This window comes from Nerophis ophidion, linkage group LG04, assembly GCF_033978795.1.
Source record: "Nerophis ophidion isolate RoL-2023_Sa linkage group LG04, RoL_Noph_v1.0, whole genome shotgun sequence".
NCBI classification, from domain to species: Eukaryota; Metazoa; Chordata; class Actinopteri; order Syngnathiformes; family Syngnathidae; genus Nerophis; species Nerophis ophidion.
In genome coordinates this window covers 71,105,510-71,125,811 of record NC_084614.1, presented here as the reverse complement: position 1 = coordinate 71,125,811, position 20,302 = coordinate 71,105,510, and the positions used below count along the sequence as shown (strand labels likewise).

Sequence of the window (20,302 nt, the reverse complement as noted above, 5' to 3'; positions counted from 1 at the left end):
GAGGTTTTAAATTAATTAGCGCCGCGGCGGCAATTCAAGGAAATACGGTATGTATCTTATTTACCTAGGAGATCCTTTTTTTTCATGCCGATGTTTTTTTTTTGCTTTTTAAACAAACTTGATTTAATTTTAGTGCATGTTTTGTCTACTAAAACATGGAGGAAAAATTGTTCAATAATATTAGTTTTTTGTTGTGCAGTAAAATGAAGTGAATTATATTTATATAGCGCTTTTCTCTAGTGACTCAAAGCGCTTTACATAGTGAAACCCAATATCTAAGTTGTATTTAAACCAGTGAGTGGGGCACTGGGAGCAGGTGGGTAAAGTGTCTTGCCCAAGGACACAAGAGCAGTGACTAAGATGGCGGAAGCGGGGATCGAACCTGGATCCCTGAGGTTGCTGTCACGGCCGCTCTATCAACCCTAGCTATACCACCCCAAAATAAATAACAAAGCAAAATAACACGTTTTAATATTTTATCTGTCATTTGAGACTGTACTGTAAATTTTGAATATCAAAACAAGTCTGTGATCCATTGACTAAAGACCTATAAGGAGTCTTCCTTGCTTGTACCAAGATGGCGGCAAGATACCAGTCCTGTCCAAAGGCTAATGAGGTGCACAAAGCTCTCTGACCCACTTTGGGAGTAGGAAGGCAGCATCAATAGGGACATGAGGTTGATTCGAGACTTAGTATTCTTATCAATGACGGAGCAGGAAGGGGCTGGGAATACGTCTGTGGCAATTCGGTGATTGTTGGTTGAGCTCTGAAAATGATAAAATCTGTTGATGTAACGTAAACGTAGAGGAGGTCACATGACATTGCAACGTGTCTTGTTATGAAATGTTTGCTTATTTTACTGTTGAGAAAAAACATGCAGTTTACATTTTTGAACAAAGAAAAAAAAGCCTTGTTACGATTACTGCGTCATAAAAATGGCATCGAGTTGAAGCCACGGAGGGATTCTCATAGGCAGCTTTCCCCCTGCTCCTCGCCACCGCCTGATGCTGTCACTTCATCAGCTCTGAACACAACACCGACAGCAACCTCTTCAAAATCATCATCATCATCACCGCCATTATCATCATACCTGTCTGCGTCCTGCGCAGCGCCGCCATGAAGCTCCACGCTGACAGGCGTGATATAGGCGCCATTAGAGGGACCCGCCTCCTCCAGGTGAACTGTCACTTTGGGGTCTTGGCTTCCTGTTTGCGCCAGGAGGCGAGCATTGACTTGACAAACGTCTTTGTTGGAGGTCAAAATCATGTCTCACCGCTCGCGCCGGTCGGCCCGTCGGCAGGATTGTTGCGTGTCAGGAAGTCATCCGACAGCCCGGCGTATATCTGGGGAGGGGAGGAGGAGCCGCTTGAAGTGAGATTCAACTTTTAAGAAAGCGGTCCTAACAAGGTCACCACCTTTCTGTAGTCATCAGTCAACATGAGGTCTAGAGAGGCCACTAACGATGAGAACGGCGGTCTGGACCCGGGACGCACGCACCAACACGTCTTCATCAAGTCGTAACTGAACACAGCACATTTCACGTGTCATACATGTTGTTGTCATCAATGTTATCATGCATGATTTCATACAAACCCCGTTTCCATATGAGTTGGGAAATGGTGTTAGCTGTAAATATAAACGGAATAGAATGATTTGCAAATCATTTTCAACCCGTATTCAGTTGAATATGCTACAAAGACAACATGTTTGATGTTCAAACTGATAAACATTTTTTTCTTTGCAAATAATCATTAACTTTAGAATTTGATGCCAGCCACACGTGACAAAGAAGTTGGGAAAGGTGGCAATAAATACTGATAAAGTTGAAGAATGCTCATCAAACACTTATTTGGAACATCCCACAGGTGTGCAGGCTAATTAGGAACAGGTGGGTGCCATGATTGGGTATAAAAACAGCTTCACAAAAAATGCTCAGTCTTTCACAAGAAAGGATGGGGCGAGGTACACCCCTTTGTCCACAACTGCGTGAGCAAATAGTCAAACAGTTTAAGAACAACGTTTCTCAAAGTGCAATTGCAAGAAATTTAGGGATTTCAACATCTACGGTCCATAATATCATCAAAAGGTTCAGAGAATCTGGAGAAATCACTCAACGTGAGTGGCATGGCCGGAAAACAACATTGAATGACCGTGACCTTCAATCCATCAGACGGCACTGTATAAAAAAACGACATCAATCTCTAAAGGATATCACCACATGGGCTCAGGAACACTTAAGAAAATCACTGTCACTAAATATAGTTCGTCGCTACATCTGTAAGTGCAAGTTAAAGTTCTACTATGCAAGGCAAAAGCCATTTATGAACAACATCCAGAAACGCTGCCGGCTTCTCTGGGCCCGAGATCATCTAAGATGGACTGATGCAAATTGGAAAAGTGTTCTGTGGTCTGAAGAGTTCCACATTTGAAATTGTTTTTGGAAATATTCGACATTGTGTAATCCGGACCAAAGGGGAAGCGAACCATCCAGACTGTTATTGACGCAAAATTCAAAAGCCAGCATCTGTGATGGTATGGGGGTGCATTAGTGCCCAAGGCATGGGTAACTTACACATCTGTGAAGGCACAATTAATGCTGAAAGGTACATACATGTTTTGGAACAACATATGCTGCCATTTAAACTCCGTCTTTTTCATGGACGCCCCTGCTTATTTCAGCAAGACAATGCCAAGGCACATTCAGCATGTGTTACAACAGCGTGGATTCGTACAAAAAGAGTGCGGGTACTTTCCTGGCCTGCCTGCAGTCCAGACCTGTCTCCCACCGAAAATGTGTGGCGCATTATGAAGCCTAAAATACGACAGCGGAGACCCCGGACTGTTGAACGACTGAAGCTCTACATAAAACAAGAATGGGAAAGAATTCCACTTTCAAAGCTTCAACAATTAGTTTCCTCAGTTCCCAAACGTTTATTGAGTGTTGTTAAAAGAAAAGGTGATGTAACACAGTGGTGAACATGCCCTTTCCCAACTACTTTGGCACGTGTTGCAGCCATGAAATTCAAAGTTAATTATTATTTGCAAAAAAAATAAAGTTTATGAGTTTGAACATCAAATATCTTGTTTTTGTAGTGGATTCAATTGAATATGGGTTGAAAAGGATTTGCAAATCATTGTATTCCGTTTATATTTACATCTAACACAATTTCCCAACTCATATGGAAACAGGGTTTGTACATGACCTATCATGTTGTCATGCATGATGCCATATGTCTTGTCCTATCATGTTATCATGCATTATGTCATGTTGTCATGTCATGTTGACCTATCATGCATGATTTCATATTTGTTGTCCTATCATGTTATTATCCATGACACATGTTGTCCTGTCTTGTTATCATGCATTTTGTCCTATCATGTTGTCATGCATTATGTCATACATCTTGACCTATCATGCATGATTTCATATTTGTTGTCCTATCATGTTATTATGCATGATTTCATATTTGTTGTCCTATCATGTTATTATGCATGATTTCATACGTGTTGATCTATCATGTTATCATGCATGTAATTCACTTCACATGTTGTCCTAACCTGTTATTATTCACGATTTTAGAAAGTTGACCAATCATGTTATTGCATGTCATACATGTTGTCCTATCATGTTGTCATGCAGGATTTCATACTTCTTGTCCTATCATGCTATAATGCATGATTTCATACATGTTGTTCCATCATATTATCATATATGCTATCTTATCATGTTATGATACATGTTGTCCTATCCTGTTATTATTCACGATTTTAGAAAGTTGACCTATCATGTTATCATGCATGCCATAAATGTTGTCATATCATGTTATCATGCATGACTTCATGTCTTGTCCCATCATGTTATCATGCATGATTTCATACATCTTGTCCTATGTCATGCATGATGTCATACATGTTGTCCCATCATATTATCATAGATGTTGTCTTATACATGCCATCCTATCATGTTATCATGCATGATCTCATACATGTTGTCCCATCATATTATCATACATGCTGTCTTATTATACATGCCATCCTACCATGTTACCACACACAATGTCATACATGCTGTCCTATGATGTTATCATACATGTCCTATCATGTTATGCATGATTTCATACATGTTGTCATATCATGTTATCATGCATTATGCCATACGTGTTGTCATATCATGTTATCATGCTTGATTTCATACTTGTCTTATTATGTTTTCATGCATGATGTCCTACCATGTTACCACACACAATGTCATACATGCTGTCCTATGATGTTATCATACATGTCCTATCATGTTATGCATGATTTCATACATGTTGTCATATGATCTTATCATGCATGATGCCATACATGTTGTCATGCATGTTATCATGCATGATGTCATACATGTTGTCATGCATGATATCACATATTGTTCGATCATGTTATCATGCATGATATCATATCATGTTATCATGCATGATGTGACACAAATCCATCTTGTGTTAGGTTGTAATACTGGACATAATATAAGCTGTCATGTTATCTCACATGACATAATACATGTTATTATGTTGTACATGACGTCATACATGTTGTCATAAGTGTTGCCGTACATATCGGAGTTGGCGTGTTCGGGCTGTGCCAAGCGGTGCCCTCTCTTCAGTGCTGAGTAGAACTGTTGGGTCCTGGTAAGTTCCGAGTATGGACTCTCTCCTGGAAAGAAACCACACCAAGGTCTGGTCAAGTTGGTCCTCGGGGTCCCACCAGTACCAGACGCTCACCCAAAGAGAAGATCTCCCACAGTAGAACTCCGTAGGACCACACATCACTTTGGGGGGAGTAAATATTCCGGAAGAGACTCTCAGGCGACATCCACTTGAGTGGCAGGAAAGTCTGACGGGGAAAAAGACGACAATGACGACTCTTTCTCCCGATGGATCGTCATTATGTCAACTCACCTGTCCTTGTAGGATGTAGTCCTCCTCCTTCAGCAGGTCACGAGCCAGGCCGAAGTCGCCAACCTTGGCCAGGCCCCCTTCACATACCAGAATGTTCCGAGCCGCCAGGTCTCTGTGGACACACTGTTGACACGCGTCAGCACTTCTCCCTCCCAGGTGTGTGCTGACCTGTGCGCGCGTACGTTACGGGAGGACAAGAAGTTCATGCCGCAGGCGACCTGGTAGGAGAAGCTGAGGAGGTTGTTAGAGCCCAGGACCGGAGAGTCGCTGAAGAGGACGGATGCTGCCTCCTGCTGGTCTGCAGGGAAATGATCAAATGTTTAATATACAGTAGCGCCAATGGAGCAGAGAGCAGGCTTAGTGAAAACTGAGCATGCAAACCCTAAAATTAGGGGAACTCAGGTGTTTCCATTTCAGAAAGAGGGCTAAGTCAGATTTAGAGTTAGTTGCAATGGGAACATACACTGAAACCCTAACATGTTTGTCATGTCGCCTCCGTCCAAACTGTCAGACAAGGTGTGTCAGTTCATTTGTCACCAACAGACATCCCAACTAAATTCATTCCTGAATTTTAGGTCAGGGGTAGGGATCTATGATCTAATACACAAAACCAGTGAAGTTGGCACGTTGTGTAAATGGTGAATAAAAACAGAATACAATGATTTGCAAATCCTTTTCAACCTATATTTAATTGAATAGACTGCAAAGACAAGATACTTAAACATTTGAACTGGTAAACGTTATTTTTTTTGCAAATATTAGCTCATTTGGAATTTGATGCCTGCAACGTGTTTCAAAAAAGCTGGCACTAGTAGCAAAAAAGACTGATAAAGTTGAGGAATGCTCATCAAAAACTTATATGGGTCATCTCACAGGTGAACAGGCTTATTGGGAACAGGTGGGTGCCATGATTGGGTATAAAAGCAGCTTCCATGAAATGCTCAGTCATTTACAAACAAGGATGGGGCGAGGATCACCACTTTGTGAACAAATGCGTGAGCAAATTGCCCAACAGTTTAAGAACAACTCAACGGGCTATTGCAAGGAATTTAGGGATTTCACCATTTACGGTCTGAATTATCATCAAAATGTTAAGAGAATCTGGTGAAATCACTCAGGCGGTACTGCATCAAAAACCGACAACAGTGTCTAAAGGATATCACCACATGGGCTCAGGAACACTTCAGAAAACCACTCAGTAACCACAGTTGGTCGATACATCTGTAAGTGCAAGTTAAAACTTTACTATGCAAAGCGAAAGCCGTTTTTCAACAACACCCAGAAACGCCGGCGGCTTTGCTGGGCCTGAGCTCATCTAAGATGGACTGATGCAAAGTGGAAAAGAGTGCTCTGTGGTCTGACGGGTCCAAATTTCAAATTGTTTTTAGAAAATGTGGGTGTCGTGTCCTATGGACACGAGAGGAAAAGAACCATGCGGATTGTTATCGGCGCAAAGTTGAAAAGCCAGCATCTGTGTTGGTATGGGGATGTATTAGTGCCCAAGGCATGGGTAACTTACTTGAAAGCACTATTAATGCTAAAAGGTACATACAGGTTTTAGAGCAAGATATGTTGCCATCCATGCAACGTATTTTTCATGGACGCCCCTGCTTATTTCAGCAAGACAATGCCAAGCCACATTCTGCATGTGTAACAACAGCATTGCTTCATAGTAAAAGAGTGCGGGTACTACACTGGCCTGCCAGTAGTCCAGACCTGTCTCCCCTTGAAAATGTGTGGCGCAATATGAAGCTTAAAATACCACAACAAAGACTGCTGAATAACTTTAGCTGTGCATCAAACAAGAATGGGAAAACATTTCACCGGAAAAGCTTCAAAAATTGCTCTCCTCAGTTCCCAAACATTTACGGAGTGTTGTTAAAAGGAAAGGCCATGTAACACAGTGGTAAAAATGCCTTTGTGCCAACTTTTTTGCAATGTGTTGCTGCCATTAAATTCTAAGTTAATGATTATTAGCAAAACTAAAAAATAAATATATTGTCTTTGCAGTCTATTCAGTTGAATATAGGTTGAAGAGGATTTACAAATCATTTTATTTTGTTTTGTTTACGATTTACACAATGTGCAAACTTCACTGGTTTTAGATTTTGTAGATATTCCTTATCACTACTGGCATTCATCGATACACTTATCGGTGCTCTAGGTAATTGGTATACATAAAAAGGTGAAAAAATGCCTATTTTTTTATTAACATAAGAGTTTGTACACAACTAAAATCACGTACCATCTCACAGCAGAGACGTCTTTTTGTTTGTTCTTCAAATCTTAAAACAAGTCAACTGCATTTGCAGTGAAAGGTGCAATACATATTCACCTGGCAGCATGCGCACGTTCTCAGATACGTCGGTGATCTCGTGCACGTCCTCGCCCTCCTGCTTGTTCATGTCCATGTAACCTCCGTCGGCCTCTCTGCGCGGACACACAGTCAATCATTTGTGCCTTAAAGAGTGTGTGCTTGTATTTCTTCCCTTCTTGAGACGTCAACAAGGAAAAGTACCTTCCATATGAGGACCGGTGAACAAGATAGGACATAAATTATGGTCCTAATACGGAAAACCATTGCATCTAATACAGAATGTCTCTTTTGCACCCCGGGTGGTGAAAACTATCAAAATTAGGGTGGTCCCTAATTGGAGAGATTTTGTGTGTCGGTTTTAAAAGTGCTCCCCCTCTGGCCAACATATGAAATAACAAGTGTGTGTAAAAATTTGAAATGCTCCTCCTCTGGCCAACATATGTAATAACAAGTGTGTGTAAGAAATTGAAATGCACCCCCATTTGGCCAAAATTTTAATAAATAAAAAAATATGTATATAGAGACACACTGTAATAACTTGAAGTAAATAATGAAGATTAAAAGCCAATAACAAACAAAAAATTAACTAAAAGCAGTCTTTTTTTCACAATATGTCGACTTTTTTCTTATAAAATTGGGAACAATTTCTCACATTCTTTCCATTTGTGTAATACTGCAATATTTTCTTGTAAAAGTATTACTTTTTAATGTAAAAATAGTACTTTTTCCTGCTAAATGTTGACATTTGTCATATAAAATTCTGACTTGTACCACAATTTTGCCAATTTTTTTGTTGTTCTTGTTTTGTCATAATTTTGCCAAGTAAAATTCCAATTATTATTATAATATTGAAGAAATGTTTACGTTTTCTTATAAAATTGTAACTTTTGTCGAGTAAAATTACGACTTTTCATAAAATTGCCAAAATTTTAACTTTTCTTTTAACATTGCGTCTGTTATTGAGTTAACTTCCAACATTGATCATAATATTGCACACATGTTCAGTTTTTCTTGTAAAATTTGGACTTACGTTGAGTAAAATGACGACTTTTATTCTAATACTGCCAAAATTCTAGGTTTTTTTGTGGAAATGTGAACTTTTTCGTGTGAAATTCCAACTAATTTCTCACAACAAGCTTTTTTACATTTGCATAGTATACATATATTATTATGGTTGTAAATACAATTTTTAATATATCTTGAAAGGGTGGTCCTAAAGAGGTAGGCATTTTTCAGAGGTCTCAAGAAGATAACAAATACAAGAATGTGTGTGTGTGTGTGTGTGTGTGTGTGTGTGTGCATTCGGAATAACAAATGATCGATGAATGATTGATAACTATTTGAATAATTTTTGATGACTGACGTTTAATTTGTTGATGAATCATTGATAATATCTGATTCATATCTTGTGTGAGTGTGTGTGTGTGTGTGTGTGTGTGTGTGTGCGTGCGCGTGCTCTTGTATTTCTACGCTTCCTGAGACAACAAGGAAAAGTAACTTCCATATGAAGACCAGTGAACAAGTTAGGACCAAAATCATGGTCCCAATACCCAAAACCATTGCATCTAATAGAGAATGTCTCATTTGCACCCCTAGTGGTGAAATCTATCAAAATTAGGTTGGTCCCAAAAAGTAGAGATTTTTCAAATTGACTGTGTGGGTTTTAAAAGTGCTTCCCCTTCTGGTCAACATATGAAATAAGTGTGTGTAAAAAAATGTAAGTGCTCCCCCTCTGGCCAAATTATGTAATAAATGTGTGTAAGAAATTGAAATGTGCCTCCTTTTGTCAATTTTTTTACTTTAATAAATAAATATGTATATAGAGACATACTGTAATAGCTTGAAGTGAATAATGAGGATTAAAAACCAATTACAAACAAAAAAAAATTAAAAAATAACTAAACGCTTACCATTTTTATATTTGTATAGTTATTATACAAATAATGTTGTAAATACAAATATTTCTATATCTTGAAAGGGTGGTCGTAAAGAGGTAGGCTTTTTTCGGAGGTCTCAAGAAGGTAACAAAGCTAATGCAACGAAATTTCGTTCTTATTTGTACTGTAAAGTTCAAATTTGAATGACAATAAAAAGGAAGTCTAAGTTTAAATGCAAGAATGTCTTTGTGTTCGTGTGTGTGTATATGTGTGTGTGTGTGTGTGTGTTTGTGCGCTGACCTCTTGGTGTGTGTGTCGTTAGGTATAAAGGTATGTCTGTGGCTTTGCAGGTAAGTCGCCAGGTCTCCATGGCAACAGAACTCAGTGATGACATAGATGGGACCTAGACGCAGACAGGCAGACGTCAGCTGAGCAGCACAGGGCGCCGATGCCTAAATTTACGCAATTGTTGTTGACCTCCCGTGGTGCAGGCACCCAGCAGGTTGACCACGTTCAGATGAGGACCGAGATGGCACAAAATCTTCAACTCCGACAGCAAGGACTGACATGCACCACTGTTGGCTAAACAAACACACTCGTCAGCACAACACACCCACCACTCTCTGGTGAGCACACCACCCGGAGCAGGTAAGCGCAGGTGCGCACATTTCACCATCCTCACGGCAGCTCTGGTCGGCGTCTGAGACTCCTGCAGACCAGAAATAGTCGCTTCCATGATTCGGCCGAAAGCCCCGGAAGCCAACACCTGACCTGCAGACATCCAGGTGTGGTTTATTTGTTCAACGACTATACTATCTGGTGTTAGTACCTAGTACTACGTTGTCTCTTGGTATTTCCCATGAGGCGTCGTAAGGCAGGAGGGCGGGGTCCAGGTAGGTGAACTCTTGTCCATCAGGACTCGCAGAACCAATCAGCTTCCAGCGAACTTCGTAACGAGGTTTCTGGGAGACAACAGTTGGAAAAATAGTAATGTACTTGTTTTACTATTACCACTGTTATTACTAGCAATCATACTGCTTATACTAGTACATCATGATGTTACTATTATGATTACCTACAACTAGGGGTGTCCCGATACAACTTTTTCCACTATCCGATGCAAAACAAATATTGCCGCTTTGACTATTGGTCGATCTGATACGATATCAGCACTAATAATATTATCTAACTTATTTTGTAGAGTGAGACAGTACAGGCCAAAACTTTGGACACACTTTCTCCTCATTTAAAGTGTTTTCTTTATTTTTGTGACTAAATATATTGTGGATACCTACACAGTGGCCTACTGGTTAGAGCAGTGGTTCTCAAATGGGGGTACGCGTACACCTGGGGGGACTTGAAGGTATGTCAAGGGGTACGTGAGATTTTTTTTTAATTTTCTAAAAATAGCAACAATTCAAAAATCCTTTATAAATACATTTATTGAATAATACTTCAACAAAATATGAATGTAAGTTCATAAACTGTAAAAAGAAATGCAACAATGCAATATTCAGTGTTGACAGCTAGATTTTTTGTGGACATGTTCCATAAATATTGATGTTAAAGATTTCTTTTTTTCTGAAGAAATGTTTAGAATGAAGTTCATGAATCCAGATGGATCTCTATTACAATCCCCAAAAAGGACACTTTAAGTTGATGATTACTTCTATGTGTAGAAATCTTTATTTATAATTGAATCACTTTTTTTATTTTTCAACAAGTTTTTAGTTATTTTTATATCTTTTTTTCCAAATTGTTCAAGAAAGACCACTACAAATGAGCACTGCTGTTATACAATTTAATAAATCAGAAACTGATGACATGGTGCTTTATTTTACTTCTTCATCTCTTTTTTTCAACCAAAAATGCTTTGCTCATATTAGGGGGTACTTGAATTAAAAAAAAATGTTTACAGGGGGTACATCACTGAAAAAAGGTTGAGAACCACTGGGTGAGAGTGTCCACCCTGAGATCGGTAGGCCGTGAATTCAAACCCAGGCCAAGTCATACCAAAGATTATAAAAACGGGACTCATTACTTCCCTGCTTGGCACTCAGCATCGATGGTTGGTTGCTGCTCACTGCTCACCTCACCTCCCAGGGGGTGAACAAGGGGATGGGTCAAATGCAGATGACAAATTTCACCAAACGTAGTGTGTGTGACAATCAGTGGTACTTTAACTTAAGATTGTCACTGAAGGCATCAAAACTATGAAGGAACACATGTGGAGTTATGTACTTTAACAAAAAAAGGTGAAATAACTGAAAACACATTTTATATTCTAGTTTCTTCCAAATAGCCACCCTTTGCTCTGATTACTGATATGCACACTCTTGGCATTCTCTCGATGAGCTTCAAGCACACCCGTGGAGTGAACACTTTTTCAGGTGACTACCTCTTGAAGCTCATCGAGAGAATGCCTAAAGTGTGCGAAAAAATTATCAGAGCAAAGGGTGGCTATTTTGAAGGAACTATAATATAAAATGTTATCTCTTTATCTCTTTACTTGACCCACTTCTTGGGAAACTGATCAAGGAGCTCTTTGTATTATTAGGTCCATCAGTGCTAAATATTATAAACTTATCACTCTCCTCGGGCACTGTTCCCCTAGCATTCAAAAAAGCGGTTATTCATCCTCTTCTTAAAAGACCTAACCTCGATCCTGATCTCATGGTAAACTACCGACCGGTGTCTCACCTTCCCTTTATTTCAAAAATCCTCGAAAAAATTGTTGCGGAGCAGTTAAATGAACACTTAGCGTCTAACAATCTATGTGAAACCTTTCAATCCGGTTTCAGGGCAATTCACTCCACGGAGACAGCCCTCGCAAAAATGACTAATGATCTATTGCTAACGATGGATTCTGATGCGTCATCTATGTTGCTGCTCCTCGATCTTAGCGCTGCTTTCGATACCGTCGATCATAATATTTTATTAGAACGTATCAAAACACGAATTGGTATGTCAGACTTAGCCCTGTCTTGGTTTAACTCTTATCTTACTGATAGGATGCGGTGCGTCTCCCATAACAATGTGACCTCGGATTACGTTAAGGTAACGTGTGGAGTTCCCCAGGGTTCGGTCCTTGGCCCTGCACTCTTCAGCATCTACATGCTGCCGCTAGGTGACATCATACGCAAATATGGTATTAGCTTTCACTGTTATGCTGATGACACCCAACTCTACATGCCCCTAAAGCTGACCAACACGCCGGATTGTAGTCAGCTGGAGGCGTGTCTTAATGAAATTTAACAATGGATGTCCGCTAACTTTTTGCAACTCAACGCCAAAAAAACGGAAATGCTGATTATCGGTCCTGCTAGACACCGACCTCTATTTAATGATACAACTCTAACATTTGACAACCAAACAATTAAACAAGGCGACACGGTAAATAATCTGGGTATTATCTTCGACCCAACTCTCTCCTTTGAGTCACATTAAAAGCGTTACTAAAACGGCCTTCTTTCATCTCCGTAATATCGCTAAAATTCGCTCCATTCTGTCCACTAAAGACGCTGAGATCATTATCCATGCGTTTGTTACGTCTCGTCTCGATTACTGTAACGTACTATTTTCGGGTCTCCCCATGTCTAGCATTAAAAGATTACAGTTGGTACAAAATGCTGCTGCTAGACTTTTGACAAGAACAAGAAAGTTGGATCACATTACGCCTGTACTGGCTCACCTGCACTGGCTTCCTGTGCACTTAAGATGTGACTTTAAGGTTTTACTACTTACGTATAAAATACTACACGGTCTAGCTCCATCCTATCTTGCCGATTGTATTGTACCATATGTCCCGGCAAGAAATCTGCGTTCAAAGGACTCCGGCTTATTAGTGATTCCCAAAGCCCAAAAAAAGTCTGCGGGCTATAGAGCGTTTTCATTTCGGATTCCAGTACTCTGGAATGCCCTCCCGGCAACAGTTCGAGATGCCACTTCAATAGAAGCATTTAAGTCTCACCTTAAAACTCATTTGTATACTCTAGCCTTTAAATAGACTCCCTTTTTAGACCAGTTGATCTGCCGTTTCTTTTCTTTTTCTCCTATGTCCCACTCTCCCTTGTGGAGGGGGTCCGGTCCGATCCGATGGCCATGTACTGCTCGCCTGTGTATCGGCTGGGGACATCTGTGCGCTGCTGATCCGCCTCCGCTTGGGATGTTTTCCTGCTGGCTCCGCTGTGAACGGGACTCTTGCTGCTGTGTTGGATCCGCTTTGGACTGGACACTCGCGACTGTGTTGCATCCATTATGGATTGAACTTTCACAGTATCATGTTAGACCCGCTCGACATCCATTGCTTTCCTCCTCTCCAAGGTTCTCATAGTCATCATTGTCACCGACGTCCCACTGGGTGTGAGTTTTCCTTGCCCTTATGTGAGCCTACCGAGGATGTCGTAGTGGTTTGTGCAGCCCTTTGAGACACTAGTGATTTAGGGCTATATAAGTAAACATTGATTGATTGATCTCACCTTTTTTGTTAAGTACATAACTCCACATGTGTTCATTCATAGTTTTGATGCCTTCAGTGACAATCTACAATGTAAATGGTCACGAAAATAAAGGAAATTTATTGAATGAGAAGGTGTGGCCAAACTTTTGGCCTGTACTGTATGTTAGAAAAGGCTTAATCAAGTGACATGGGCTCTGCATACATTTTACTTTGTCCAAGATGTGTTTTGTAATACTGTACTGTACACACACCAGCTGATAGATGGTAAAGTTTCTCTTATTTTTAGTATTGATGACCAAATTTGGAGATGTTCAAATCGCCATGTAAAATCACAGATGCTAATCCGTAACTTGTATATAGCATATTTAATGTAAATTAGCATTAAGATAGCATATTTGTTTTATTGCATTTCTGCTATGTATGAATGTCACAGAGACGTTTTTAGTATCATATAAGTGATGTATTGACATACTTTGTGTATTTTCAGTTTTACCGTGTTTTGCTATCTGTTGGCTAAGCTCGCAAGAAGAGACGTTCCCGTTGTATCGGACTTCTTATATTGGACGTTTTAGTCCAGAGGTGTCAAACGTACGGCCTGAGGGCCGGATCAGGCCTGCGAACAGGTTTTATCCGGCCCGCGGGATGAGTTTGCTCAGTATAAAAATTAACCTGAAATTTTTTAATTAAAGAAACCGCTGTTCTAAATGTGTCCACTAGATGTCACAATAGCAATGCTTTGTATCTTTGTAGATGATGCTATATATGTACAAAATAAACCACGTGATGTTAGTGCACCAGTTGAGGAAAATAATCAAACTACATAAAAAACATCCTGTAATTTGATTTTGATTTACATTTTTTATCTTGACAGATTGTAAATTAACACCAATGAGTTGACTGGTGAACACTATCACATCATTTATTCCAAAAATAAAAATAACAAAAAATAAAGTATGCATACTATTAACCGCTACATATAATTGTAAAAGAAACGCAATAACATTATGATTATACCACTTGAGAGTAAATTTTTCTTAAAGTGGCCCCCGATCTAAAATGAGTTTGACACCCCTGTTTTAGATGGTGGCCGATATAATCCAGTACGTTATTTGTTTTTTTTGCTGATATCAGATCGATATCTGATCGGGTCACCCCTACCTGCAATTTTAGCTTTGTTGTTATTAGCACCATTCTGTTTTAAAATTTTTAGATTTTTACAAAAAATATTTCTTTAACTAGCACAGGTATGAGTAAAATGAACATACAACTACTCGGAATACAAACTTTTCTCCATAGGACGATGAGTATGATGAGGAAGACAATGGCAAGGATGACCAGAATCAGAACCAGCGACAACATGGCCACCTGAGACAAGAGAGCTTGACAGGAAGTGATTCATTAGTACTTAATATTGGTTCTAAATGTGTTTGTACTAGGGATGGGTACCTTTTACTACCTCTTTTTAAACTTTTAAGCCAGTTCATTTTGGCATGCTTGCTTTGTTGGCATGGAAAATTGCATGATTACTTAGAAGCAGTGTGCTAAGAATATGCCTTTTTCTATTTGAATTGGCACTTGGTTGGACCGACGTAATTCAGTCAGTACCTAAAAAAAGTTCCGAAATCAGTAGCCACTTCTAGTTTGAACTGGGGAGGTCCTATGAACATGGCCCAGGACTTCATGGAACACTTTTTAGATAACAAGTATGGGTCTTGGTCAGAGGACCCATGGACCTTAATAGCATTTAGACATTCATTGGAATATTTTCATTTGGATCCTCAAGGTTCTACGATTTTAGGAAATCCAATAACCAAAGACTACCTCGGAACTTCTAAAATAACAAGAGTAGTACTTACAAGTAGATGCGAGTCGAAGGTCTCTGGTTTGTCGACCAGCAGAGTTTGAAGCCTCACAGCGGACGGCGGACAAGGATGCTTGAGTCTGCAGAGTCAGTACACTGCGCACCTGTACATTTAAGACACAGGTGATGATGTCATTGTCACCTGTCTTATCACCTGTTGATCCAATTCAAATTTTTGGGGTGACAATTTGATTTAGAATTGTTTCTCGATTCAACACAATACTTGCTTTACATCAACTCTTGCAATGTATTACCTTATTTTCCGGACTATAAGGAGCACTTAAAATAATTTTTCCCCTCAAAACTCGACAGTGCGCCTTATAACCCGGAGCGCCTAAAGTAAGGAATAATTCTGGTTTTGCTTACCGACCTTGAAGCTATTTTATTTGGTACACGGTGTAATAAGTGTGACCAGTAGATGGCAGTCAAACATAAGAGACATGAGTAGACTGCAGTATGATGGCAATCTCTCATAAGAGCTGCATGTAGACTGCAATATGACTCACGTAAAAGACAACAACATATTATATGTTCCATTGAAAATATAGAACATTACACACGGCGCTCAAAAATCTATCAACATGTTTTAGTACAACTTTGGTAAGCGATGAAGCCACACCGCTTGATGGATTGTACTGTGCTTCAACATACAAATATTATGGTGTGTGCATACAGTAAGACATTATCTGGCGTTTTGTTTTGCAATATTATGCAAAAGCAACTTTTCTTACTTTCTGGTACCTGCTGATCTGTATTTGGGATCTGCATAAATCCTGAAAATGTGCACACGTGCCGACACCGTGGTTGATAAGCTTCTTCTTTTTCTCTATCTTCTTGCTATGGGACATTTATCCTTCGCTGTTGCCATGTCTAATATTACAAGTACTGGAAAGTTCTTTCTTATATCAGTCAGTAAACTCGCCATGAAAGGGATAAAACATACCGGTGTAGTGAATTTACATTATTCACCCAAGGAACTTTAGTTATTAGAGCGTTCCGGTCGGACGGTTTTTAACGGGACACAATTCAAGGGGATGAGGAGATGCTGCTCCGTTATTGATTTAAGTAAAGTCTGAATGTCATTAAAACAGTTAGCTCCATTGTTTGACACGTCTTCCACTCCCGTCCTTGCACGCTAAACCGCTACAACAAAGATGAAGGGGAGAAGACGCTACGTAAATAAGACCGCCTAAAAAAACGGTGCATCCGGAAGCGAGTCTCAGAAAGCGGCTTGAAGATGATCCGTAAAACATAATCTATGCAACATTACATGTTATGTAGACCACAAGGAAATCTTTTATATTTAGAAAAAAATAAATACTAATATGATTCCTTTAATGCAACCTTTATTCCGGTGCACCTTATATATGAAAAAAGATTAAAAATAGACCATTCATCAGCAGTCTGCCCTATAGTCCGGAAAATACGGTATTTGGTCAAATAATTACAATAAAATATTTTTTAAATACACTACAGGTTACAAAATGTTATTTTGGTTCCACGTAAGCATGGAGATGGCCTAAAAACTTATTTTTTCAAATGTATTCCTAAATTAAACTACAATAAAGGATGACGAAAAAAATTACAAAAAAATTTTTTTGAAAAATGATTAATCAATTTACAATTATTACTGATTAGAATTGATTTTTTGGAGCACTCCTTTACAATAGCTTGTTTCCGACATCCTCACTAAGTGACATTAAAGTACATCACATGTTTACACAGTTCAACATGCTTAAAACAAAAGAAGCAGGATTTATTCAAACCCACATCATTTTCCATGCATGGGGAAAAGAGTTGAAAAACTAAACACAAAATAGTAAAATTTTGGGTAAAAAGACTACTTGGGCAGGAATAAAGAAAAGCTGTTAAAAATGAAGTAATGGAAATTTAAAAAAAAAAAAGAAAATGGTTACTTAAGTAACAAAAGTGAAATAAATAAGAGTTAAATTAACAATGATAAATAAATAAATAAGTACCGTATTAAAACTGGATGCAGGGGATGATACCACTGCTTACCTGGTTTATGCCTCTGTCCACCATGATAGTGATGTTCTCTTGTAGAGCCACGCCCTCCGAGGCAGGTGATTGGCTCTTCCAGCTCCCATTATTGCACCTGCAGTCAAAACAATTAGTTCCCACACAGTACACACATTACAAATAGTTTTCATGGCGTCTGTTTGGTAAACACATACAGAGTTGTGTACTAGTGACGCGCTACATTTACCCTGTTACATTGACTTATGCCACTTTTTGAATAAATGAGGATAGGAATTGTGTAGTTGTGGATTGTACAAACAAGCAAAACATGATGAAAAACTAAAAATGAGTAAGAAAATAAATACAAAATAAGACATATTGCACATCAAATGACTGTATTATGGATAAATTAAACAAAAACACGACCATAACAAATTACATTTGTCAGAGTAGTTTTATTGAAACATACTGTTTACTTTTACTTCAGTAGTTTTGTGAAGAACGAATGCTACTTTTACTCTGTGATTCCGATGGCTACATTTATTTATATTATCTTTGTTATTATTTATACACTATTGATTACTGCTTGCAAAGACGCATTAATTTGGCTAGTCGGAGAGACGTCATCCAGCGGGCACGGTCACATGACTCCGCGTAAGCACACTTAAATCAATCACTGTTTACTTATATAGCCCTAAATCACAAGTGTCTCAAAGGGCTGAGCAAGCCACAACGACATCCTCATCAGGGCAACAAAAAAACTCAACACAATGGGATGACAATGAGAAACCTTGGAGGGGACCGCAGATGTGGGCTCCCCCCTCCTGGGCGAACGGTGCAATGGACCCTAACCCCTCTTGATGTTCCATTTTCACCAATCAAACAGAGCACTCACACTACACACTGTAAAAAGTGATAAGACGTCAGACGAGCCAGCACAATTCTTCCATGTTTCCTTACAAATTGGGAAAAGGAATATTTATATCATGGGTAGTCAGCTGCGTTAGTAGAAATTAGTGTTGTCCCAATACCAATATTCTGGTACCGGTACCAAAATTATTTTGGTACTTTTCTAAATACAGGGGATCACTAAAAATTGCATTGCTGGCTTTATTTTAACAAAAAATCTTTCGCTACATTAAACGTATGTTTCTTATTGCAAGTTTGTCCTTAAATAAAATAGTGAACATACAAGACAACTTGTCTTTTAGTAGTAAGTAAACAAACAAAGGCTCCTAATTTAGTTGCTGACATATGCAGTAACATATTGTGTCATTTTCCATTCTATTATTTTGTCAAATTAATTAAGGACAAGTGGTAGAAAATGAATTATCAATCTACTTGTTCATTTACTGTTAATATCTGCTTACTTTCTCTTTTAACATGTTCTATCTAGACTTCTGTTAAAATGTAATAATCACTTATTCTTCTGTTGTTTGATACTTTACATTACTTTACAAATTTGGGTATCAATCCGATAGCAAGTAGTTACAGGATCATACATTGGTCATATTCAAAGTCCTAATGTCTCTAGGGACAAATTTCTTTGAGGACCGGTACTTTTCAAAGGCGGTATAGTACCGAATTTGATTTATTAGTACCACAGTACTATACTAATACCGGTATACCGTACAACCTTTGTATAAATGTTCACATTTCAGCCTACAAGAATTCCACTTCCAACTACAATCTGTGCATTTCTGCAAGGAATTGCGTGTGAACGCCGTATGCACAGGCCGCAAAAAGTCGAAGCCGCAGGGAACCAAACTGAAATGCTAACATTAGTATACCGATTAACTTGTAATGTGGCAAGTACCAAGTGATATGACATTGAGATAATGGGTTTCTCAATGTAAAGCGCTTTGAGTCATTATATAAATATAATTTACTTCAACTTTCCTTACTAGCAGGTGTCATGGCAAGGTATTAGTAAAGTACTGTGGTACTAATGAATCATACCACCTCTAAAAAGTACCGGTCCGCCAAGAAATATGGGCCTAAACACATGAAGACTTTGAATATGACCAATGTATGATCCTATAACTACTTGGTATCGGATTGATACCCAAATTTGTTGTAGCATCCAAAACTAATGTCAAGTATCAAACAAGAGAAAAATAAGTAATTATTACATTTTAACAGAAGTGTAGATAGAATATGTTAAAAGAGAAAGTAAGCAGATATTAACAGTAAATGAACAAGTAGATTAATAATTAATTTTCTACCACTTGTCCTTAATAATGTTGACAAAATAATAGAATGATAAATGACACAATATGTTACTGCATATGTCAGCAGCTAAATTAGGAGCCTTTGTTTGCTTACTTAATACCAAAAGAAAAGTTGCCTCGTATGTTCACTACTTCATTTAAGGACAAACTTGCAATAAAAAAACATATGTTTATTGTACCATAAGATTTTTTGTTAATATAAAGCGAATAATGCAATTTTTTTTGTGGTCCCCCTTACTTAGAAAAGTATCGAAAAGTATCAAAATAATTTTGGTACCGGTACCAAAATATTGGTATCAAGACAACACTATGCTGCACTGTATTAAACTTCCCTAAACTTAAAATAATCATTTACACTCTTCAAGTCCTTATTGTTGTACTTTCAGAAAAAGCACTCTTAAAAACTATTATAAATCATTTACATTTTTTTATTGTTAATGTCATGTAATATTATCTTCTGGGTTAAGCTTGAATTTATTCTTGTTAGCAATGTCTAAGTGTGTGTGTGTATTTTACCCGTGTGCACTGTGACAAGTGAACCAGGTGACGGAAGGGGCTGGGGCTCCTTCGCTTACACACACCATGGCCCTGTTGCTCGACTGCGACAGCGAGATAATCTTTGGGGGTGCTGTTTACACAC

At 38.7% G+C, this 20,302-nt stretch overlaps 1 protein-coding gene across 3 annotated transcripts in view; it reads right to left on the bottom strand.

Moving 5' to 3' along the window:
- Positions 1-831: 831 nt before the first annotated feature.
- Positions 832-20,302, bottom strand: part of LOC133551833 (platelet-derived growth factor receptor beta-like) — a 45,854-nt gene continuing 26,383 nt past the window's right edge. For all 3 annotated transcript variants that reach the window (XM_061898972.1, XM_061898971.1, XM_061898973.1), the window contains 17 exons: positions 20,179-20,290; positions 17,471-17,567; positions 15,447-15,555; positions 14,875-14,969; positions 9,961-10,093; positions 9,798-9,902; positions 9,609-9,713; positions 9,432-9,534; positions 7,273-7,367; positions 5,120-5,235; positions 4,938-5,060; positions 4,761-4,872; positions 4,593-4,692; positions 1,416-1,521; positions 1,274-1,343; positions 1,091-1,205; positions 832-1,024 (listed from right to left, as the gene is read on the bottom strand). In XM_061898972.1, coding sequence (XP_061754956.1) covers positions 967-1,024; positions 1,091-1,205; positions 1,274-1,343; positions 1,416-1,521; positions 4,593-4,692; positions 4,761-4,872; positions 4,938-5,060; positions 5,120-5,235; positions 7,273-7,367; positions 9,432-9,534; positions 9,609-9,713; positions 9,798-9,902; positions 9,961-10,093; positions 14,875-14,969; positions 15,447-15,555; positions 17,471-17,567; positions 20,179-20,290 — 1,754 coding nt within the window. In that variant the 3' untranslated portion in view covers positions 832-966. The remainder of the gene's footprint in view (positions 1,025-1,090; positions 1,206-1,273; positions 1,344-1,415; positions 1,522-4,592; positions 4,693-4,760; positions 4,873-4,937; positions 5,061-5,119; positions 5,236-7,272; positions 7,368-9,431; positions 9,535-9,608; positions 9,714-9,797; positions 9,903-9,960; positions 10,094-14,874; positions 14,970-15,446; positions 15,556-17,470; positions 17,568-20,178; positions 20,291-20,302) is intronic.